Genomic DNA, 24756 nt, shown 5'->3' with positions numbered 1-24756 from the left:
AACAATATATGTAGTTTTTCTGTGTAACATATTACTAACAGTGCTTCCCATGCAAACATTGTGAAAATGTTTTTTGCCAATTTGTTTTTATAGGACCATTCGTAACCTTTCTCGTACCAAATGCATAAACAAAGAACTGCACTTCGAAAGGGAAAGGAAATTGATATTCATAAGTGGGGTTTTTCCAACTTTGAAGTCCCTTCTCTCAGAAACACATGCGGGACTTGCTCATTAAAACCAAGAAAGTTATTGACAATTAAACAATATTGTTTTTCTGTGCAACACATTACTAACAGTGCTTCCCATACAAACATTGTGAAAATGTTTTTTGCCAATTTGTTTTTATAGGACCATTCGTAGAGACCATTTCTATGCTCGAACCAAATGCATAAACAGAGAACTGCACTTCGAAAGGGAAAACTCTCGCTCTTCGCCCGAACTCACCACACTCATCGCACGATCTTCCATCGGTCCATCCGGCGCTCCTGCGCTCGTTCCAAAAGCTTTTCGCGGCGGGCGGAAAAGCGGAGGAAAAGCCCCAAACGCACGATCCCTAAAGCTCGGGCAAGGCCTCTTGAATGGCACCGAGTTTCCACCAAAATACTTTCAGTTGCGAGCGGACCTCTGCACGGAGTGGGACAAAATCTGAAAGGCAAAGAGTACAGTCCGCGGAAAACGTACAATTAATAGAAGCAAGAAGCAATATATATAATCTAATTTTTCTCATATATACCCTACATATATTTCGCCTGTATATGTATCAGTGTACCAAAAGTTGTTATACATAAAATAAATTGCGAAAGAAAGAAATACCATTATCAACTAAAAATAGTGACCGATTCTCAAAGGAATACAAATTTTAATAACGAAAAAAAAAAAATACCAAACGACGAGAACGAATTAATTATAAAGTATATAACCAATAAAAAAGAGCAGATACCCGCACGCATGTTCGAGTTAAGGGCTTAGGATACCATCGAACCGAAGATAGATAGACCGTAACCGATTGTGAGTGAGGGATCGGATCGAAGGATGACTTTCACTCGCCTCAAGACTCTGTCGCTGCTCGTGTGCGCTCTGCTGGCACTGAGTTTTCCCGGATATGTGAACGGCGCTACCAACAACAACAGCAAGAAGGGCTCGCAGCCAGTGGCGCCCATTGAACCGGAAGCCGTCATCGAGGAGGTCAATGCCAAGCAGCTGGAGAAGCTCCTGGCCGACAAGGATTACGTGGCCGTCTTCTGGTGTAAGTTCCGATTCCGATTCCGATTCCATGGATCCATCCCGTTCCCGTGCCACCACGAGTGACGTCCGGGCATCGTTCTTTTCTTTTATTATCGGCCCACCGGACTCGAAATAGTAACAGAAGCAGAAGCAGAAGCCATATTATATAAATTTTCGCTAGTGAAAATTCTAAAAATTCACATACAAATGAAAATATGTGAAAAATTCGTTTGCTCAAAATGTCCGAGATTTTCATTCGGTTAATTTTTTATTTTTTTTCCTATTTCTTTATTTCCTCCCCATGTTGCCAGTAGTCTGTGTTGCCTTCCCCTTTTCTATATATTTTTTTTGGTTTGTGCGCTATCTTTGCGATCTGTTTATGAGTAGAGAAATCTCTCTTGGCTGTGAGAAATTGCCATCGTCTTCGCCTCAGAGACCGAGGCAGCTTTTTATATTCTATGTTTTTTATCTTTTTTGGCGCAAAGTTTTGGCACAAAAATGACCTCTTGCCGAAAAATAGCAGAACCTCACTTCCTTCCAGTTGGCAACCGATTTCCTGCCCTTTGAATTTATTTTCAAATGGATCAATCTGCGGTGATCTATTTTGGATTAGGAAAAAACGGATTCCCTTTGTTTTCTCTATTAACACTCAGCCGCTTGAAATTGACAACAAATAAGTCCTATAAACAAACAGCCAATGGTTCTATAGAAAATATATTTAATCACCTTAAAAATAGATTCGGCCTTAATGCATTGTCCCCCAATGTCAAAGTTAATAAACAAGAAAGTGATCTTCGGATTGTAACATTCTCCCATGTATATGTATATACATCTTAGTTTACGTACACATTTCACGATGTGTTTCATTAGCATTGGCGGCAATTCCAAAAATAATTGTTGACAATGAAAATACATATTTCGAGTCCAAAAACGTCAAGCCCAATGCCCCTGGCAAACAAACGAAAATATTCATGGAACATCTACGCAAATGGAAGATCATTGAATCAAGTCAGAGATAGCTAAAATTTTAGATGAATTCTATTGAGGAGCTATAGGTGTTTATTTTTGCAAGTAAACGCTATTTACGTTATTGCAATGCCTTGCGAAAACACACGTATCACCAAGAACAGAACTTCCTTTTGCAATTGAACCGATGGATTCATCAGCCTAGTCTGTTCCATGTTTTTGATCGCCCCATTAGAACCCGTAATAAGGGGCAGGAAATTCTACTAACCTCTGATTGTTTTTCAAGCAGTGAAAGATCGCTTCATATAGAGATCCAAACAATCGAAATGGATGTTTACTCGGCGATGTTTTAATGATTGCCATACTCTTGCAGTCTGCCGTTTAACCAACCAGAACATTTAAGAAGACGTGCTCTTTTGTCTGCTGCAATTCATTTCCCTAATAGTGGCCGCATGAATTTTATGAATTAATTTAGAAATTTTAGCATATTTGTTGGCAGTTGCTGCCGCATTAATAGCACCGAATTGGCCCGGCGCTGCTGTCATTTCATTCATTCATTCAGCCCTATTCTGCATACGATGATGCATCCTGCATCTACTATAGGAATGAATAATCTCTGCGGCATTTGGTACCACTTCTGCCTGGGCTTTGGCTTTGAGTTTTCAATTTTCACAATTCGAATGTGAATTCTGTTATGCGCGTCACACGCAACAGTTGCCGACTGTCAATTGATGTTGGTATCTCTATTTTACGCTTTCAGATGCGCGTAGCTGCGTGACCTGTGATAAGGTTTTAGCGGAACTCGAGAAAATCGACGATGACACCGACTCCTTCGGTGTGGACTTTGTGAAAATCAACGACAAACGACTAGCCAAACAGTATGGCATCAAGAACTTCCCCGCCCTCACCTACTTCAGGTGAGTACCTCTAAAATGGGGGTTCAATGACCCAAGACCTAACCGATCCGTAACACAGGGAAAAGGAGCCTATCATCTACGATGGCGACCTCATGGACGAGGAGGGCGTGCTCGACTTCCTCACCTCGTTGGAGGCCATGGATCTGCCCGATCGCATCGAGGAGGTCAATTCCAAGATATTGCAGAAGATCATCGAGGACACCGACTTTGTAGCCGTTCTATTCTGTAAGTCCGACTGACTTGATCTTAACACTTACTTCTTCAAACGTTTACCACTCCGAACACTCTTATTGTCGGAGATTTGAATTGATGATGTTCTATTTCAAAGCAGTTGCAGTTTTTAGCGAACACAAACAGTTTAGCTCTCTTGTGACTAAAAAACATACAGCTAGGTATAGACTACAATCATATCTACCTATACTGTATATTCTTTAAATCGATTTCTTATGCGTATGTCTGTATCTCTCTCTCTATCAATACGTATATTACTTGTGACTAACCAAAGCTAAATGGCGGCATACTTAACACTCAATATTACTATCTATATAAATATATATCTCTTCCGGCGGTATTTCGCACCCTCTCTGAGCCAATTTACATATGGACAATTGATCAATGCAATATATATTTTATCAAACGACTACAGGTCCAGATCATGAAACATGCCCGCCCAGGGTTATGGGTAAGTTGATCTTGAAAAAATACTGGGAACCTTCTACCTCGCCCTCTCCCTCTAATAAATATCTATTTTGAAACTTTGTTTCCCCAACAATAATTCATTGACAATGTTCTACCCTATTCCACCATAATTTTCCTGATTCCAGTAATCCAAAAAAAAATGCCCATGATCCGAATTGTAAATATGTACTTCATAATTGGCTATATAACCCAAATAACCGAACAATCCAGTGTGTTGGTGCTTGCTCTCATGGATCGATTCAGGAAAATTACGCACAGCGGGACGGAGATTATCGGATTCAAGTTGATGGTACACGATTTAGTTCTGCTAAAGAATATGGTACACGATTTAGTTCTGCTCAAGATGATTTCACTGGGAGATCTACATCTCTTCGGAGGTCAGCTAGTACGCCAAAGTTAACGTCGATGCCCTGGGTAAAGGACAGATTCTTAAATAGACCCAATCCCCACCATAGTAATTCTTAGTAATTTTTTGTTTGAAAAAGAAGATCTCTCATTTTCGCGTTCGCTATCGACGAAGGCAGACACACATATTACGTATACGTATAATAATAAACATTACAACAACAGAGCCATTGCAGATGAATGTCTGGGCTCGGCGCCAGATTATGTTTTTGTCACCACGGCATCTCCCCATACCCCCTAAATCACTATACCATCCCTAACCGGCGGTTAATTGAATAGGATATATTAAAATATTGATGTTAGATAAGGTCGGATGGCAGGGAACTTTGGAAGAATCACCTTTGCCACGATCCAAGAATGTGATGGCTGGCCTTGTGCAAATTATGGAAGATAGGCAGGAATTTACCTATTGAAAAACATAAATTCAATACTTGCAGAAAATGATGGTATATACGGCTATACACTCACGTTGGTGTCTTGGCCAACAACAATGTATTTGTTGCTGTCCGTCTCTTTCCGACACAGCCACCTACAATTTTAGGGTTATAAATAGAAAACTCAAGCAGTTGGTCGGCCAACAAAATGATTTTTCGCTGCTCTTGTTGCTGCTGTTATTTTTGCTTAATTCTGAAACAACTAACTATAGAGTGGGCATGTGGATTGCCGCGATCTCTGTGTGTGCGAAGAAACACATAAATATATCCGTAGTATCCGCCACACTATCTATAGGTATTTTTATCAAACGCAGACGGCATGCGAAAAACAAAAAGGTTTTCCCAATGCATTGATGCGAACAGCATGTAGGTGAGACAAGACAAGATATTCTGGCCCATTGTATTGTGGCCCGGCCCCCCCTCAGCCTCTCCCACCCCCTCTGGTACTGCACTACGCCCCTGTCCATCCCCATACCCCCTGCAATTGAGTTTGTATCCATCAGGGGCTGCAGACAGACAGCACTTTTAATTGCTTTTGCATACAGCAATACATCAACATGGCGGACACGAGCCGGCAATGCATGGTTATGGGCAGATCTTTAGTTGTCGCAGCCAAATGCTGATTTACATAATATACAAATACCTACATATGTGCTCTGTAACTATGTGTGCTCGGCTCTTCCCCGACTGACTTGCACTATTTTTAGTTAAATGCAACATTTGCCCATGTCTGCGGCAGGGCAAAAAATTTGGTCAAGCTGTCAGTGGGAAAGTGGGAGCCTCATAAACATGTTTCATTTTTCTGGCTTTTCGCATATTGTGCAGTAAATTATGAAATGATTTTACCGAGCGAATGTGTGCACTGGCCTTGTCACCTTGGCGACACCCACTCAACCGGTGGCGCGTTGAATGGCAGAATGATTCTTGGTCGGGGCACTGTTTCTTTCAAAATCATGCAATTCTGGCTACTACCGCCGGCTAACTGCATTTGGCTTTTAGCAGGCTGCTGTATCATAAACATGTGGCCAGTCAGCCGTCAAAAGACACTTACAAGTTCACCAAGAGGACCACAGAAATAAATATTACGTATACGCCGCGTCGGGCACAAAAAGCGAAAGCTTCGCACACATTTACGAATGTGGCAAGCAAAGCGCAATGAGATAGGTGAATAGGTGCAGAAAGAGAGGAGCGAGCTTTTCAAGAACCGAATCCTCTTCTATCTTACCCCATCCGAATGTGTTTCCTCTACCAAGACAAGTCAAGCATATTGCAACAGGTTGCACGCAGACAGATAGGGATGCTGTAAACAAATTGTAATCTGTAAATAAACGAACCGCCTGGGAAATGATTGGGTAACGCTGCAGTCTAACGGAAATCCATGGGCCTTGCATGCACTCACCCCTGTCTGAGATCTGAAATAACCCCACAGCTTACGACCGCACGATATATAATCCGTGAATGATCTAAAACTCCAGACGTAATAATATCCAAAGCCCCTCCTCGCTTTCCGAGATGTCCCCCCATGTGTCTTACGACCCTAATTATCTAATGTTTGCCTGATTCTATGAAACCAACCGCCAGACAAACAGCAATGTCGCAAGTGCGCCAAGGCCTTGCAGGAGCTGGAGAATATCGACGACGAAGCTGATCAGCTGGGCATTGGGTTTGTGAAAATTCACGACGAGGCCCTGGCCGACGAGTACAATCTCGGCAATCTGCCAGCCCTGGTCTACTACCGCCACCAGACTCCGATCATATACGAAGGTACCTCCATTCCGCACCCACCCATTTAAAACTCGAAAACAGACCAACCAAAAAAACACACATCAATCCCATGCTGAACTTGAAATCGGTATACCACTCGTGTCGCTAATATCGAAACTGTGTCTCCAGGTGAACTTCAGCGGGAGGAGGACGTCTTGGAATGGTTGGTGCAGAATAAGTCGACGGGCGATGAAGATGATGTTATTGAGGACGTCACTTCGAAGACTCTGTCGACGCTGATCAGCAATATCGACAACCTGGTTGTGCTATTTTGTATGTAGTTGAGATTCGATTTACGGCGACTCATGTCCGACCGCTATTAATCTGCAGATGATCATGGAAATGACGACTCGATGACCGTGTTGGAGGAGCTAGAGCAAATCGACGACGACTGCGACAAGCATGGCATTCAGTTTGTGAAAATCGACGATGCCAAGGCGGCAGCCGATTACGGAATCGATTCGGTACGATCCCAATGCTCTAGAAGTCGATACGAATCATAAATATTATTCGATCTGCAGATTCCGGCCATTGTTTACTTTGAAAAAGAAATTCCAAATGTGTACGACGGCGATCTCATGGACGAGGAGCAGATTCTGAAATGGTTGTTGGGGCAGTTGGAACGGGATGAGATCGAGGACGTCACGGACGAAATGCTCGACACAATGATCAAAGAAGGACGCGTCATTGCCGTGCTGTTCTGTAAATATTGAAATCCCCATATCCCAGCATAGGGCCAAAAATTTGCTCACCAGCTGTTTTCCAGACGACAACAACGACAAGAAGTCCCAGAAAGTGCTTGAAGAGCTCGAGAACATCGACGACGAGTGCGACGCTTTGGGCATTACTTTCGTGAAGATCGACAATCCCGAGGAGGCCGTTGAATATGGCATCAATAAAGTTCCTAAACTGATATACTTTGAAAAAGGCATTCCAACTATTTACGAAGGCAATCTGGAGGACGAGGAGAAGCTCCTGAAATGGCTAACAGACCAAACGAGTTCCGATCAAATCGAGGACATCACCGACGAAATGTTGGATTTGATCATTGAGAAAATGCCCCACGTAGCCGTTCTCTTCTGTAAGTGATTTCAGGCCCCACACTCCGCGACTTTGTGCCGGGACCCATGCGCACTCGACTCGTAATCTCTGTTGATATTGTACAGTTGCCTTGGTGTTGTACTTCTGGGGTGTCTGCAATCGTAATGTTAACCCTCTGTCGAGAGCTCGACGTGCTTTCCAGTAATAATATTCAAAAGCGCTTTTTAAACTCTTTAATCAAACCTTAACAAAAACAATTAGACCTCCTCTTTTGGTAAAGGTGACGATTGGTAGACCGTTAAAAATATGTAGATTGTAGGTTTCAAGTTACAAGTTGAGCGAAACAGCAGTTTGTTGATCCTTTTACTTCCTAGCTTCCAAAACGTAAGATAAAGTGATTGAACTAACAACATGAAATCATCTTCACAGACGACAAAGACCAAAAGAAATCACAGAAAATCCTCGCAGAATTGGAAAACATTGACGATGAGTGCGATCAGAATGATATTGCCTTTGTCAAGATCGATGATGACAAGGAGGCTAAAGAATGGGGTATCGATGAGATACCATCGATTGTACTCTTTGAACGTGGAATTCCACACATCTACGAGGGTGATCTGATGAAAGAGGATGAGCTGCTTGGCTGGTTGGTGCACCAGAAGCGCTATTCCGAAATTCCCGAAGTCACCGATGAGATGAAGGACAAACTGGTCGAGAACACCGAGCACTTGGCGGTTATCTTCTGTAAGTGACCCTCTCAACGATAGTCAGTATGGTTTTTGTAATGAATTCTCCCACAGACGACAAGGACGATAAGCAGGATATGCGCATCCTGAACGAACTGGAAAACATCGACGATGAGCTGGAGAAGGAGGGTATTGTCATCGTGCGTATCGATAATGCCGCCGAAGCCAAGGAATACGGTCTCGACCATTTGCCCGCCCTCATCTACTTCGAGAACAAGATCCCGGCCCTCTACGAAGGCGATCTGATGAATGAGGATGAGGTTCTGGAGTGGCTGCTGGTGCAGAAGAAGACGGCTACCATTGAGGAAGTTACCGATGAGATCCTGGTCAACCTGATCAACGAGCACGAATACGTCGTTGTCTTCTTCACTGGTCCCTGCGAACCCGGCGAGACCTGCGACCACACTCTGAACGCCCTGGAAAGCATCGACGACGAGTTGGACGAGGCTGGCATCATTTTTGTTACCACTGAGGATACCGGAGTCGCCAAGAAGTACAATGTCAAGACCTACCCACGCCTTGTGTTCTTCAGGAACCGTGATCCATTGCACTTTACCGGAGACCTGGACGACGAAGACGAAGTGTTGGCCTGGATTACCGACGACGAGACCCTCGAAATTCCCGGAAAAATCGAGGAGGTCAATGTGAAGATGTTGGATAAAATCTTGGCTGAAAACGATCACGTTGTCGTGTTCTTCTGTAAGAAAACAAACAAAAATGCTGTATTGTGTATTTACACTTGATTTTAAATCTGCAGATGCTGAGGGCGATAAGAAGGCCCAGAAGATCCTGAACGAGCTGGAGAACATCGATGACGAGTGCGAGGAAAAAGACATTGACTTTGTAAAGACATCCGACGATGATATTGATAAGGAATACGATCTGCCCGGTCTGCCGGCACTTGCATTTTATAGACATAAGTTTAGAACAATTTACACCGGTAAGAGTTTACCAGAAAATAAGTTTTTCGGAAAAAAAATATTGTGGATTTTCTTTTTTATAGGTGACCTGATGAAGGAAGAGGAAATTCTTGAGTGGGTTATTGACTTGCACGAGTCTACAGCTGATGTCATTGAATCTGTCGATCGTAAGACCCTGCAAGTTTTGATCAACGATGTTGAGCACCTGGCTGTGTTCTTCTGTAAGTAAATTCCTTAATAAGCTTAATTGGATTTTAAGTTTACATATTCTATCATGGTACAGATGACGATGAATGCGAATCGTGTTCTGATATCTTGGAGGAACTGGAAAACATCGACGATGACACCGATAAGCACGGAATACAGTTTGTCAAATCAAATGACGTCAAGCTGGCCCATGAAATTGGCATTTTCGCATTCCCAGCTTTGGTCTACTACGAGACCGGCGTCCCGATTATGTATGATGGTAAGATATATCTGTCAATTGTTAAGTAGATCACCTTTAACTAACAATCTTTTTTCCTTCAGGTAATCTCAAAAATGAAAACCGTGTGCTGCAGTGGTTAGTCAATCAAAAGAGTAAGCTTCCCTTTTTCCAATGTGTTATCTGCTTTTTAACTCACGCTCATAAGCCAAACTTTCGCTACAAAGTCTGTTGAGACAAAAAAGGTTCCATAAATCTTCAAAAAATTGATAAATCCAATATCATTTACCCGTTTCTAGACCATTATAAAAGAACAAAACGTAATGATAATTTCTTATATAGGCAATGATGACGACGGAAGTGATGAGAAAATTGTTAAATTGCGCTATCCCAAAGAAAACGATGAGGATAAAAGAGATAAATTAAAGCGTCTGCAGTATTCGATACGAAATGAAAGATTACGTCAAAAAAAACTACTCGTTAAAAATGGGGATGAGGATGAGGAGGATGAAACTGGGGAAAAGGGTACCGATAAGGACGATGAGGATGACGAAGACGATGATAATGGGGACGACGAGGACGAGGACGAGGATGACGAAGACGAAGACGATAATAATGGGGACGACGAGGACGAAGATGACGAAGAAGATAATAATGGGGACGACGAGGACGAAGATGACGATGAAGATAATAATGGGGATGACGAGGACGATGATGATAATAATGGGGACGACGAGGACGAAGACGACGATAAAGATAATAATAAGGACGAAGATGATGACGAAGATAATAATGAAGACGATTATGAAGACGAAGATGATAATAATGAGGACGACGAGGACGAAGATGATGAAGAAGATAATAACGGGGACGATGAGGACGAAGATGACGAAGAAGATAATAATGGTGACGATGAGGACGAAGATGATAATAATGGTGACGATGAGGACGAAGATGACGAAGATAATAATGGGGACGATGAGGATGACGAAGACGACAATAATAATGGGGACGACAAGGACGACGAGGACGATGATGATGACGAAGAAGATAAAAATGGGGACGACGAAGATGATGAAGATGATAATAACGGGGACGATGAGGATGACGAAGACGATGATAATAAAGGGGACGACGATGACGAAGAAGACAAAAATGGGGACGACGACGATGAGGATGACGAGGAAGATACTGAAGGAAACGATAAGGATTTAGATGGGGATGACGAAGATGATGACGAGGACGAAGATGAAGAAGAAGATATTAAAAGTAAACCAAAATATAGGCACACGGCCAAAGGTCGAACGATACATCGTCTTGCTGACCTTTGCTCGGGTCGGCTTATAGATGAAATAGGTAATACCTGAATGTGAGTTGCCATTGACGCACTAACTGAAGTTGTTCAATGTTTTGTCCAACCCAACTGAAATTCCGATCCCACTTCCTCCCCACCTGAGTATTCATCCTAGTACACTTTGCAATGCCCCCAAAACACCCTGTAAACTTCGACTACAGTTAATTTCATTGTCTATCTACAGACTTGGGGAAGAGGAATTCAAATAGAAATGCATTTAAACAAGGTAACCACTCCACACTCACTTGATCTGTATACCAGTGCTCTCCGCATAGCTTCTGTGCTAAAGCAACTATCATGTGAGGGACAAACGCAATTGGGAACCCAGTCCAGCCAAATTAACTATCCGCACTCGTCTATGTTTGATCCTCTTGAATGTTTAATCCTACACCCGCAGCTTTATCCAGTTCTTAAGCCAGATCTCTTTGGTTTCTCAAAGGACATATTCAAAGAATTATTAAATCATACATAGCTGACACAATGTTTGAAATTATTTAAGCGAAGAAATTAATTTTTTTTTTGTTTTGAAAAACGTAACTATTTCTGTAATGATACAAAAAATGTGTTAAAACCTATTTTGTTTGATTTATAATTTAATTTCTCATAATACTTTAAGTAATCGTTATGTTTGTTTAATATATAATATTTAATGACGATCCTGCTGTTCCATGGAAAATATTTAAGCTTATAAACAAAAACAACCGAGAATTCGATCAAGTGAAATATAGTGAATTCACTCAGTCGAAAACGAAATGTACAACGTGGGCTTAACTCGATATTTAATATGTTTATTACAAATTAGAATCAAAATCCGAAACTTGTACAGTCAGCATCAAAAGCATTTTGTCAGTTAGTAGTTTTGAAATATAATTACAAATTATATTTAAACAATTTCAAATCTCTTCCACTCATAAAGCACGCTTTTTACTCTAGAACAAAGAATCTATCAAGTCTGAAAATAATGAAAATCAAATCGAATATCGTACTAACTGCTGTTTTTTCTCTCTCTGTGGTAATATCGGAGGTGTTTAAGAAAAGTGTTGAGAGCCAGTTAACGACTTATATTCTTAGTTCTAGCCTACAATGATGCACTTTTGTTAAAACCTTTTTTTTTGAATAACTTATCGTAACGAACCTTCTGTTGTTAGTGGACCAAAATAAAAAACAAAAAATCTATTTAAATTAAACAATCTGACAAAATGTTTTTGTTTGTTTGCTTACACAGATGACGAATGTTTCTATGTTGGATTGGGTCATGACGGCCATTCAGCTAAGCGCGGCAACAATTTCGTGCCCAACGATTACAAACCATTCCAATGCTGTCCAACCAAATTGGAGAAGTCAACGAAAGTTCCTAAGATGACGGCCCAGCGGATCGGACACAGCGAAGGCGATCAGGGCAAGCGTCCCATTGGCGGCGGTAACTTCCAGTTCGCCGGGTCGGCATCCAAGTCCTCCGGCAAACCGGTTGCATCCAAGAAGCAGACCAAGGCCCCAGCCCCCAAGGACTCCGAGGAGGATGATGATGATGAGGAGAAGCCCCTGGTCAAGGTGTCGTATGCCAACAAGCGATCCGGAGGAAGCAACAAGCCCCAGGCTGGCAAGAAGGTGGTAGCCAAGGACAACAACGACGAGGAGTCCCAGGAGGTGGAGAAGTCGGCCAAGCAGAAGTCGTCCAAGAAATCCGGCAAGCTGAATGTCAAAACCGGTACGTAGGCCCAGGAACCTTTGGACCCTACCACACCATAGTCACCTAGAAACACTAGAAACAAGTCAAGACAAAAGTCAAACTCATTGTCCTTGTTTTTTCTTAACGTCCTGATCATTTTTGCTCTAGTTGTGCCCATTGTAACTCAGACACACATACAGACACTCACGCACAATTTGGTCGTTACCTTATTTGTTTATTTCTCTTCTCTTTTCTCTCTCTTGTGTCTTGCAGGCATTCATTTTTTCCAAAATCGACTAAAAAATTTGTATGATATCGTTTTTCAGGATTTCTCTCTGTGGGAGTAAGGCAACAAGTTTAACTGAATGTGAAAAAAAACACAGACAGTTAGATAGTGATTGTATGAGATTGAATGATATGCCATACTAAAGTAGCACGTATACGCACTGTTGTCAACCGATAAATCAAATATCAAACCAAAACCAAACCAAAACCAATACCAAAACCAACTCAAACCTGTATAGCCACCAAAAGAACCTTCAATGACAGGTTTCTATAATTAAATGTACATCATCTACATATGTGTGACTGCAAAAGACAACAACTTTGACAAGAACCAACTGAATAACTGAATTCGTATGGCTGTGTGTCCGTTATAAGGAGGTCCCTCCTCACTAACCTTGAATCGACTGACACACTACTATCAAATACCCATTAATCCTCGGTGTCAGATCGTATCATAGTCCACACTTTTCTAAGCCGCACATCAATAATCGTTGTTCCACGTTGAGAAGAAGGTCTACAGGTAGCAGAATCACACAAGAACCAAAATAATTAAACATTAATCAAGAAAAGAGCCTACTAACTAAAACTTTGTTGATATTTTCGCTTAAACTATTTTCAAAATGGGTCGCTTCTTCTGAGTGGAGCCCAGATCTATAACTAAAACCAATCATTTGTTGCATTTTGTCAACGGATTTCAACAAACTTTGTTCAAACTATAAGCAATTACTTCAACAAACAACTATCAAACTTCTGAGAACTTTCACTTGTATATTTAGTCAGCAAACTTTGTTATTAACAAATCAATCGGCCATTGTCTTTTGTCAATAACAAACGCCTAAACTTTTTTGATACTACTTCTTTTTGTCACAATATACAATTTACATTTATGTAGTTAGTCTAATTTAAACAAGAGCCAAGCAAAGCAAAGCAAAACAAAACGAACAGACGGATAAAATATTTTTTGAAACAATTTACACCAGACAGTGCCCAACTGTTAACTATTTTAAACTGAAACGTGTAACGATGAGAGCTATCAACTGTTTTCATAATACCAACATTGGGAGTCATAAGCCGATATATTGTGTAACCAGAGCTTTTTTATCAGATATGTTGCAGCATATAACTAGTTTTGTTGTATATTTATGGAAGCGAAAATCCAATATTTCTCGCTGAACAATGGCCTCGCATAAAATGTAGCCCGCCATTTTGTTTCATTTGTTTTCTTCTGAGAGCGATTTCTGTACCGCTCGCTGTTGTTTTTGTTATCGGTATTTGAAAAATATCGAATTATAAATCTATCATTATGTTTTTCTAAGCTAAAGTCTATCACTCTACACGCAATTGTAACTAAATCCAACATATATGTAAACAAATTTTGTTGAACAGCAGCTGTTAAGTCAAGATCAAGCGAATGTATTTTTGTAAAACTAATTTTCTCCGATGAAAATTATCAGATTGTAAGAATCAAACGCAAATCAAACTGAAAGCACTTTTGTAAACATAATCTTTTGAAAGAAAATGTAAGAATATTCAATAAAAACCATCCAACTCAATAATATTAGGTTCTCTTATTTGAAGATTTTAAAACACACAATTGTTGAAACTCAGCACTTCTTTGACTTAAATAATTTCAAACACAAAGTCGTTAAAAATATGTTTAAAATATATTTTAAAAAGCCTTGAATATGTATGCTGTGTCAAAAGCAACTCTCCCCCTGAAAAGAAATGTGTTATTTTGAGTCATAGGCAGCCAAATGTGGCCATTAATTATGACCTGGTGGGGATTTGGCAAATAGCCCATTTCGAATTTCTTTTGGGCGGGGGTGAAAAAATAAACAAAGCGATCATTAATTTTGTATACACATTCAAGAATAAAGCTGATGATTGATTGACAAACTGCAGCCAACAGGTATGTGCCACCAAATGGATAAGCCCAAACATTTGTTCTCTGAATAAAAACATGATCTCTTCTAACGACAGTCTAACATTCCACACATAGGTAACATTGCAAGCAATCAGGACGTCTTCAACTGGATCCTCGAACAGAAGGCCGACCAAAGCATTCAGCTAATTAATCGTGATCAACTCTTCGAGTATATAGGCACCAAAGACTTTTTAGCGGTTGTTTTTTGTAAGTATAACATGCGGACTGTGTCTTAGGTAAAAGCTAAGGAATCTAGGAGTATACTATTGTTAAATCGCGCCCACTAAAAACTGTAACTGCCCAAAAAAAAAAAACAAAACACAAGCAAAATTATAATTTATGTAGGATAAGATATAAAAACATCTATTAAATGCCATTGCTAATGCTAATCGCTTGTGATTGCAGACAAAGAAGATGATCCCGACTCGCCACGAGTGCTACGGCACATCGAACTAATCGACGATGAGGCTGCCGAATATGGCATTTATATAGTGAAAATGCACGACAAACTGATGGCCAAGAAGTACGGATACAGGAATCCCCCGGGACTGACCTATTTCCGGAAGGGCAAGTACATCAACTACGATGGCGACATCGACGACGAGGAGGAGGTACTCGACTGGCTGACCAGTCCGGCCAACATGGAGATGACCGACCACATCGAGCAGGTCAACCGCAAGATGTTCGAGAAGATCCGCAAGAACTCCGACTACGTGGCGGTGATCTTCTGTAGGTCTCGAGTGTTTATATTAATTCGGATTATATCGAACCCCTATCCCAACCTCAGATAGCGATGAGTGCAAGCAGTGTCCTCGCGTCCTGGCCGAGGTGGAGCACATAGACGACGAGGCGGACAAGGCGGGCATCGACTTTGTCAAGATCGACGACAAGCAGATGGCCAAGGAGTACGGAGTATTTGCCCTGCCTGCCATTGTCTTCTTCAAGCCCACATCCAAGGAGCCAGTCATTTACGCCGGTAAAATCTCTCTATTCGGTCATGGTACACATAATGTAATCTCCCCCCTTTCTAGGTGATCTTTACGAAGAAGAACAGATCCTTACTTGGCTGATCACGCAAAAGGATCCAAGTGGAGATGTTATCGAAGATCTCGAAGGCGAAAGACTCGTTCATCTGATCGAAGAGTCTGGCTCCATTGCCGTGTACTTTTGTAAGTTTGCAGCCGGAAGGAGCCACTGATTTAACTGATGAATACTCAATATCTCTGAGGAACCAGGTTTTAATTGCTGCAATCGGTTTGGTGATATCAATACCAGCACAAAGTACAATGTCCAAATTTATGTTTCGTCTGGTTAAAATCCTAATATCTGTTACACTTTCGTTCCAAGTACTTTTGTAGGATTGATAATCACGCTTTTGCGCAAAAAGTTTGCAGCAAACTCTGTGTTATTGTAGTTAACCAATTAGATCAATCTAGTTTAAGCCTCTTATCAGCGCTCTCTGTGTATCTAACCAAACAAGACTTTATTTATATTTCTATCTACGACCGTGCTCTCTGAAATCCGAAATCCGAATTCTCAAACCGAACCACACAAAATCGATACCCAAACGTAGGGAACAAGACCAAGTGCGACATTTGTAATTCGAAGGCGGCGCGCAAGGCGCGTCTGAAAAAGGAGCGGGATCAGCACCAGCAGGAGGGCGGAGCAGCCAGCGCCGCAGCCGCCTTCGGCAGTGAGGCAGATCCTTCCGAGGCGGCCGCTGGTGGGGCGGAGGACTCGCCCGGGGCAGGGGCAGGTCCCGAGGGGGAGTCGGCACCGCCGGCCTCGGCATCTGCTCCACCGGATGCATCGACCGGCAAGCAAGAGGATGGTAGCCCACCTTTCTGTATAGATCTCGTGCAACTGGAATGAGTCCAAGAATGTTTAACCACATAACCCAGCACAACCAGACACCATATACACCACACACCTCCACCTTGTACAGCGAATGTATAAATCCAAATGAACTTAGAATCTCCACCCGAAAATCGCACTATCTCTCTGTTGCTCTGATTCTTTCTCTGTATCTCTTTCATACCCGAAAGCTTCTTTGTATTCTCAACGTTAGATGTTCTCTCCCAGATCCCCGATTAGTATCTATCCCTTATATTCCGTTTGTGTACTGATCCGTTGATATGTATTTCAATCATAATTACTGATTCCATTTAAGGTGTAAAAAATGTATTAGTGGAACCAGGACTTATGAAATGTACCATAGTTGTTTGCCATCTCATATCCCCTTCAACTTCTGCTGTGCTTCAGTTCACATACGTGTAGTGCTTGCTGTAGTACCCTGTATTGTCCCTGCTCCCGAATAGTGCTTGTTGAATAATTAGATATTCCCCAAACCCACTTTGACAACCAGATGCGGATGGCTGTGAGCAGTGCACCAAAGTTCTGGAGGAGCTGGAAAACATCGATGACGACTGCGATAAGCACGGCATTACCTTCGTGAAGACCAGGGACTTCTCCGTTGCCGATGGTTATGGTGTGCATGAGTATCCTGCTTTAGTCTACTTCGAGGGAGGAATACCCAACGTCTTCGAGGGTAAAGAGGCCCCTGAACCTATTCTAGGAACTTGTATCGATCGTATTAAGATCATTTCTTCTAGGTGAACTTAGCGAAGAGGAGGAGGTGCTTCAGTGGCTCATCACACAGAAGACCGAAGATCGCATCGAGCTCATCACTCGCCAAATGCTCGAGACCATGGTGGAGGAGACCCAGTACCTAGCCGTGTACTTCTGTGAGTAGCTCTAAGCGATCGATTGGTCAACTGTTGCCCATCACTTTCTCATGATCTCACACATTCTGAATTGTTGTATCCCCGCCCCAAAACTGCATCGAACCACATACCACAAAAATTATCCCTGACTTAAACCGAAACCGAAACCTGATCCGTCCTCAGTGCCGCAAGAGCGCAATGGAAAGCAACCCGCTTTCTGCCGCAGTTTCTGCTCCCCCTCTAGTCTTAAAGAAAGCAACCTGACCACCACCAAATCCACAAAACACTCATCCAGCAAATTCGTACAAAACTACATCTCACGTAAAAGAAAACGTATCGAAAAACAAGGTATTCCTTCCGTATTCCACGTGCACCAAATAAAAAACCACTCTAAAGCTCCGACTGCGCATGTTCGATGGAGCCCTAACCACGTCTAACCCTCCGTAGGAACTCTGTTCCTCGTCCAGAATTTATTCTAGACTGCACTTAACCAGGCTTCCATCGTATTACGACCAAACTAAATTAGATTTCTACACTTCACTCAATTGCCGTTAATAAAATATTTGGGTTCGAAATTTCTGGAATTCACTGGAATTTAGTTTGGACGGGAATACCTTTTTGTTACGGCGTTTTCTTTGCCTCTCACACTATTGCTAACCGATTCTTAAGCTTGGCACTAAATCTTAAGTACTTATACTTATGGGGTAACTGACCGGCTTTTCTAATTTTGGCAGACAAAATCAACTGCAACATATGCGACCAGATATTAGAGGGACTGGAACTGATCGATGACGAATGCGATGTGTTCGGAATTCATATGGTCAAGATACAAGATCCCCAGCTGGCCAAACGTTATTCGATTAAGACCTTCCCGGCTTTGGTTTATTTCAGGTAAAAGTCTCGCTAATATATGGAATTTTACTTTTTATCGAACTGTATTATAATGTAGAAATGGAAATCCATTGCTATTTGAGGGCGACCTACAAAACGAGCAGTCTGTTTTGGAATGGCTTATCGATGATGACAACCGTGAGTTGGCCGATGAAATCGAGGAGGTCAACGAGCGCATGTTGGATCGTCTAATGGCCGAGTCCACCCTGTTGGTAGTTTTCTTTTGTGAGTACTCTTCTTCAAGGGACTTAAGAAACGGCTCTAAAGACTCTACCCCTATTTAGATGACGATGACTGTGCTGAGTGCGAAGAGATTTTGGAAGAGCTGGAAGAGATTGATGGCGAAGCCGATATGTTTGGCATTGATTTTGTAAAGATTGCTAGTATGCAGGCAGCCAAAACATACGAAATTGTCAATATACCTTCCCTGGTATATTTCCGGTAAGTTCTATAAAAGAACTGTGAAGAAAGATTTTTATAAATTTTAATAATGTTAAATAATTTAGAAAACAAGTGCCTGTCCTCTATGACGGAGATTTGCACCAACACGATAAGGTTATTACTTGGCTAACATCACAAGATGTATTCGAAATCAAGAACGAAATAGAAGAAGTTAACCGTAAAATGCTTGACAAACTACTGGAAGAGAACGAGTTCTTAGCCGTGTTCTTCTGTGAGTGCAACACTATTATACATTTTTAAAATAACCTATACTAATAACCACAAATATCCATTAGATGAACACAATCAGCCAGACAGTACTGCAGCTCTGGAGAAACTCGAAAACATTGACAGCGAGACAGATAATCTGGATATTACATTTGTTAAGATGGCCGATTCGCGGTATGCCAAGAAATGGGGCGTTACCAAGCTGCCAGCAATGGTCTACTTCCGCCGACGCTTCCCTAGCATCTATAGGGGTAAGTCCAGGGACTTTGGTACAAAAAAGAGGAGCCTTCATAACTAGAATTATATAATCATTCAAGGTGACCTTCTGTCCGAGGACGAGGTGCTGGAGTGGCTGCGCAAGAACCGCTTCCGCCAACCCGAGCTGAACATCTTTATGTACGCCCTGATCGCCCTGGCGGTGGCCTTTGTGGTCTACACAGCCTTCCTGCTGCAGTGCTTCAAGCCGGCGCCACCACCTCCTGTCCAGCACCCCAAGCAGTCGTGAATGGGATGAGCCAGGGAAGGGATTATTGGAATTGGAAGCAAGTACTGAATCATGTTGAATGGCTGTCAACTACAATGAAGGGTTTTCGAGAGGAGGCACACAAACAGAGAGCAAACCGAACTTGAAATGACTATCCCAAATCGCAATAACACACGCATTAATATGTACATTAAACTGTCATCCAATCGTCTAAATTAGACGTCTATAAAATCCCGTGCTCCATTGTTTCGAAGGAACTTCTGAGACAGCTTGATGACTTCAACAAACTCTGATACTTCCATAAATATCAAAACTCATGTATAGCATATTCACATCAATATCAAATTCATTTGTCTTCACACCCGTGTACATCATGAAAAACAAATTAAAGAAGAACACACTCAAGTCATAGTAATTACTTTAAATTTAAATTTAAACGCCATAATATTGTGTAATAAATGCCAATAATAATTTTTACAGTAAAATCTTTACGGCCTATAATAATTAATAAACTATTGGATGACGTACTCTCAACTTATTTTCAATTAGTAATATGTTTTACCCCTTCAATAAACAATGAGCCCATGGGCGGCTCAAATGTGAGAAGAAAGGTTATACTCAAGTGAGAACTATATGGTACATCCAATAGACTTAGCTTCTTTAACCAATTTCAGTTCTGAGAATAGATATTTGAAACCGGAATTTATGGACAGTCCCAAGACTGTACCCGACATCTCCGCCAAATCTTGAAATGTTTTAGGAGTTTATCCCAAAGGAAACGATCATTTTGTCATATCAACTTCGATATCGATAAAAAAAAAACTCCTGCTACTGTACTTCGAAATCCCTTACTTCAAAAAAATAAGTTGTTCTGTTTTATTGGTGATATTGGTGTTAATTCTGAGTTTTTCTATTTGTCACATTGACAAGATCTATAAATACAGTTTTATATCCACTAGCAATGTAAAACATTTACTGCTTTATTTATTTAATAAATTATGAAGAGATAAACATGATTCATTTAATAATTTCCCCCGCCTGCGGCCAACTCACAGATAATACCCCTCGAGTACTTAATCTGACTCACAAGCTACATATGTTAGTATTGACCATTTGGTAACGATAACTTGATTTCGAAGTTATCAGGTGAAACTGTCGGCCTCACCTAATGATAGCACATATATTTCTGGGTGCACATGGCTTTGCCTCGCGTTGGCAACTAATATTTGTTTACGCCAACAGAAATTTCAGTGCGAAAACTTCCACTGACAAGGTAAAGCACCAAAGCAGACCGATTAAAACATTTGCTGAAAGGAAATGGAGATAATGTTTAAAAAGATATCATGCCGAAATTTTACCTCATACCTTTTTCCACCAAACTCGACCACTTTAAGTTGAAACCCCTAAGCCCTTAATATGAGTAAATATTTGCCAATTTACTGATATCTTTAAGTAGATATCAAGTCCAACTATAAAAACTGAATGGATAGATATTGGGCCAGTTACTTCGATCGCAATGGCAGACCAACATTTAATAGTGGCCAAAATCGTGGCCATTGTGGTGCTGCTCCTGGTGACCCTGATCTTCTGCTTTATTCCCTACCTCCTGGATCGCTTCTACAAGTGGACCAAGCGACCCGAGAACAATGCTCGGGAGTTTAAGGTGGTGCTGTGCCTGCTCAACTTCGGCGGCGGGGTGCTAATAGCCACCACCTTCATCCACATGCTGCCGGAGGTGGTGAAGGTGGTGAACGCTCTCCAGGATTGCCGCATGCTGGTGTCCACTCCGTTCGGCCTCCCAGAGGTTCTGCTCTGTACCGGCTTCTATTTGATGTACTGCATCGAGGAGACCATGCATTTCTTTGTGCGTCGGCGGCAGCAAAGGAGGCTACAGGAGGTGGTCAAAATCAAGGAGGCGGGCGAGGACCTCTCGGTGGAGGTGGTGGTACAATCCGAAGAAGCACCCAAGGAGCCCAACTGGCTGCGTGGCCTGGGAATCATCGTGGCCCTCTCCCTGCACGAACTCTTTGGCGGCATGGCCATCGGCCTGGAAATGAGTGTGAGCACGGTGTGGTTCATGACCGGCGCCATCTCGGTCCACAAACTCGTCCTGGCCTTCTGCATCGGCATGGAGATCATGATGGCCCACACCCGATGGCTGCTAGCCGTCGTCTACCTCCTGGTCTTCTCCATAGTAACCCCCATTGGCGTGGGCATCGGGATCGCTGTTAGTGAATCTGCAGAGGCTAATCAGCCGAGCACGGTCTCAGGAATCCTTCAGGGCCTCGCCTGCGGCACTCTGATCTATGTGGTCTTCTTCGAAATTGTGGCCAAAAACCATGCCGGCATACGGGTCCTACTCTCGTCGATGGTGGGATTTGTCCTCATGTTTGGCCTCCAGATAGCAAGTAAGTGCTTTCGGATCCCACAATGGTTGTAAGCCAATAACTTTTCTTTTTTCTTTTTTAGTCGGAGAAGCCAAGGGCAAGAGCCACTTCACATGCCCTTAGCTAATATTCGACTACTTATAGAGTTAGTAAATTTTAATGGGGAGCGATCACTCAAGTGCTTTCTTTATGTGCATTACGTTGTTCACCTGTGTATAAAGGAAAAGAAGGCCAACAAAGAAAAACAAGGCCTATAAGACAGTGCCATATACAAATGTCAAAAATAAATTAAAATAAAAAAAACTAGATATTTTAAAAAATAAGCTTTGTTTGGATTGATGTCTAAAGTTATGCGATGAGAGATTTTCGTATTTGTCCAATCCGCTGGGAGAATTTAATACATATTAAAACTTTTCCTACATGGGGAAGAGCCTTGATTTTCCAAAACTTACATAAATATACTAATAAAAATTGTAAATATGATAGTTCTAATGTTCCTTTGATATCAATTTAAGGCTATTATTAATGTTAAAATACAAGATTGAGTTTTTTCGAATATAACTTACACAAGAATCCTTACTCTTTTGAAAAATAGATCACAACAACTCCACTCTACTCCTGGCTACATTGCATTGACTTTTGATTTAGATCATGAATATTTATTAATTAAATGCATAAAATCGTTTCCATTATGTTTGTTTGGAACTTGATCACAAAATTTAATTTAATTTGAAAAACCCTTTGAATAATTGCTCAAGCCTCGCTATTTTCCATGGCGCTGTTTCAAAAGTTTTTAAAGTGGTTGCATCAAAAAATTTGTTTAGTGTATAATTTTTATCAAAAATAGCCTGTCTTGGGCCACACTTCCGAACTACCCCAACAATACCACGCTCCCTTCAGTCTTTAAATTCGCGAAGAGCCCCTAACTATGGTTCGGTTATCTGTAAAATCCACCTGTCCATGGGACAGCGAATGAGATAACAACATTGTAGGACGGCGGTGGCTCGCTGTCTGCCTTTGAATCCGCGTATCAATCAGCGATCAGATTTCAATCACCTCCCGCTGATATATGACTGCCGATATAAGCCATTCGTCTGCTCGTGAATTTCAGCCAGCTCAGTCGAAGTTCGGAACTCGGGAAGTCAAGATGAGCGGTGCGGGGAATGCGGCGAAGGATCACCAGGCACTCCTGGTGGCCAAGATAGTGGCCATGGTGGTGCTCGTGGTGATCACCGTGCTCTGCGGCAGCCTACCATACATCCTGGACAGGTGCTTCCTGTGGACCAAGAAGAGTCCGGAGGAGACCCGCTCGTCGGCGGTGGTGCGATGCCTCCTCTTCTTTGGCGGCGGTGTGCTCATCTGCACCACTTTCCTGCACATGCTGCCCGAGGTGATCGAGGTGGTGAATGCTCTCCAGGAGTGCGGTTTTCTTGCCCAGACACCCTTTGCCCTGCCGGAGATGCTGCTCTGCACCGGTTTCTTCCTGATGTACGCCTTGGACGAGCTGATGACCAGTGTGGTGCGTCGTCACCAGCGGAAGCTCAGTCGAAAGGAGTCGGTGGCCAGTTTGGCCTTTGTAAGGGGTTGCAGCATCCGGCACAGCACTCTGCTCAAGCCTCAGCTGAAAGAGGAAACGGAAGTGCAGGTAATAGAGCCCCAGGCACCAAAGGATCACCACGGCCATTCACACATGCCTGTGGGATCCGGCGAGGGATCCTCTGTCCGGGGTCTGGGCATCATCCTGGCCCTATCCCTGCACGAACTGTTCGAGGGCATGGCCATTGGACTGGAGGGCACTGTGAGCACGGTGTGGTTCATGTTTGGAGCGGTGGCCGCCCACAAGCTCGTCCTGGCCTTCTGCGTGGGGATGGAGCTAATGGTGGCCCGAACCCGCAGCTCGCTGGCCATCCTGTACTTGGTGACCTTCTCCATTGTCACACCCATCGGCATCGGCGTGGGCCTGGGCATCAGCCAGCATGTGGTAGCCGGTCAGCCCAGTCTGCCCTCCGGTGTGCTCCAGGGCATCGCCTGCGGAACCCTGCTCTATGTGGTCTTCTTCGAGATCCTCACTGAGAGCCACGCCGGATGGAGAGCCCTTGTGGCCGCCGTGGCAGGATTTGCCTTGATGTTTGGCCTGCAAATACTTTGTAAGTAATAACCAGATGATTATCGTCGGAATAAGTTACTAATTTATGTTTTCTCTTTTGCAGCTGACGAAGCTGAGGGCGATGACAGCCTCGCTTGTTCCTAGATTTGGTGCCACCACTTCAGTATTATAAAGTTTTCCTCTTTAACCATATTTATTTATTAAGTTAATAAAATAAAGAGAAAAGAGTCTTTAACTAAAATTAGGAACTCTAGACACACACAAAGTTCATGGTTAAAATTGTTTTTTTAAATAATAAATAGTAAAAGTACCATAAAATGGTACACTGTGTGTACTTGGTTTCTGGGAGAGTAACTTCATCGTTGGTGAAATTGACAATTCGATGGGGTTGGGACCATTTCACTATTATATTGGTCAATTTTACCCAAAAGTGTTTTTTTTGTATATAAGACATTGTTCACTTCAAACATTTCTTAATAGGAAGTATGGCTTGAATTGCTCGCTTTTTCCATAGTTTAAAAACAGTTTTAACTTACTGTGCATTTCAAACTGTAACGGTTAAATTCGAATTAACAGGAACTCATTTAAACATTTTTAGCGCCAACAGTAACAGGCTTTTGCGTTAACAGCACCCGTTAACATTTTATCACGCGGCCGCATAAAATATCGATATCCATATCGTATAAATTCAAATTTAACAATTTCTTTATAATAAATGCTTTC

General features: G+C 42.2%; 3 protein-coding genes across 21 annotated transcripts; all 3 read left to right on the top strand.

Moving 5' to 3' along the window:
• The first annotated feature begins 601 nt into the window (after nucleotides 1-601).
• On the top strand, nucleotides 602-20077 carry hlk (hulk). 19 transcript variants are annotated; one of them, XM_036814131.3, is made up of 28 exons: nucleotides 603-1246; nucleotides 2951-3107; nucleotides 3166-3332; nucleotides 3754-3789; nucleotides 6227-6409; nucleotides 6539-6682; nucleotides 6740-6873; nucleotides 6931-7111; nucleotides 7176-7490; nucleotides 7880-8194; nucleotides 8251-8895; nucleotides 8954-9136; nucleotides 9200-9337; nucleotides 9400-9582; nucleotides 14848-14979; nucleotides 15178-15501; nucleotides 15560-15748; nucleotides 15804-15941; nucleotides 16346-16603; nucleotides 17138-17320; nucleotides 17385-17516; nucleotides 17679-17843; nucleotides 18230-18386; nucleotides 18445-18611; nucleotides 18671-18827; nucleotides 18893-19059; nucleotides 19124-19306; nucleotides 19373-20077. In XM_036814131.3, exons 1-28 carry the CDS (start codon nucleotides 1033-1035, stop codon nucleotides 19558-19560), a joined length of 5535 nt encoding a protein of 1844 aa, XP_036670026.2. In that variant the 5' UTR covers nucleotides 603-1032; the 3' UTR covers nucleotides 19561-20077. The 19 variants fall into 19 exon arrangements, with proteins under 19 accessions (XP_036670033.2, XP_036670026.2, XP_065719930.2 ...); XM_065863858.2 differs by lacking the exon at nucleotides 3754-3789; XM_036814133.3 differs by lacking the exon at nucleotides 16346-16603 and having other exon boundaries at nucleotides 604-1246.
• A 954-nt stretch (nucleotides 20078-21031) lies between these two features.
• Zip42C.2 (Zinc/iron regulated transporter-related protein 42C.2) lies at nucleotides 21032-22137 on the top strand. Its single transcript, XM_017085043.4, has 2 exons — nucleotides 21032-21947; nucleotides 22009-22137. Exons 1-2 carry the CDS (start codon nucleotides 21056-21058, stop codon nucleotides 22047-22049), a joined length of 933 nt encoding a protein of 310 aa, XP_016940532.3. The 5' UTR covers nucleotides 21032-21055; the 3' UTR covers nucleotides 22050-22137.
• An 890-nt stretch (nucleotides 22138-23027) lies between these two features.
• On the top strand, nucleotides 23028-24299 carry Zip42C.1 (Zinc/iron regulated transporter-related protein 42C.1). Its single transcript, XM_017085045.4, has 2 exons — nucleotides 23028-24073; nucleotides 24137-24299. Exons 1-2 carry the CDS (start codon nucleotides 23074-23076, stop codon nucleotides 24175-24177), a joined length of 1041 nt encoding a protein of 346 aa, XP_016940534.3. The 5' UTR covers nucleotides 23028-23073; the 3' UTR covers nucleotides 24178-24299.
• The last annotated feature ends 457 nt before the right edge of the window (nucleotides 24300-24756 follow it).

The sequence above is a fragment of the Drosophila suzukii genome, chromosome 2R, assembly GCF_043229965.1.
Source record: "Drosophila suzukii chromosome 2R, CBGP_Dsuzu_IsoJpt1.0, whole genome shotgun sequence".
Classification (NCBI taxonomy): Eukaryota; Metazoa; Arthropoda; class Insecta; order Diptera; family Drosophilidae; genus Drosophila; species Drosophila suzukii.
The sequence above is the reverse complement of the archived record's forward strand: the minus strand, read 5'-3'. Positions and strand labels throughout refer to the sequence as shown.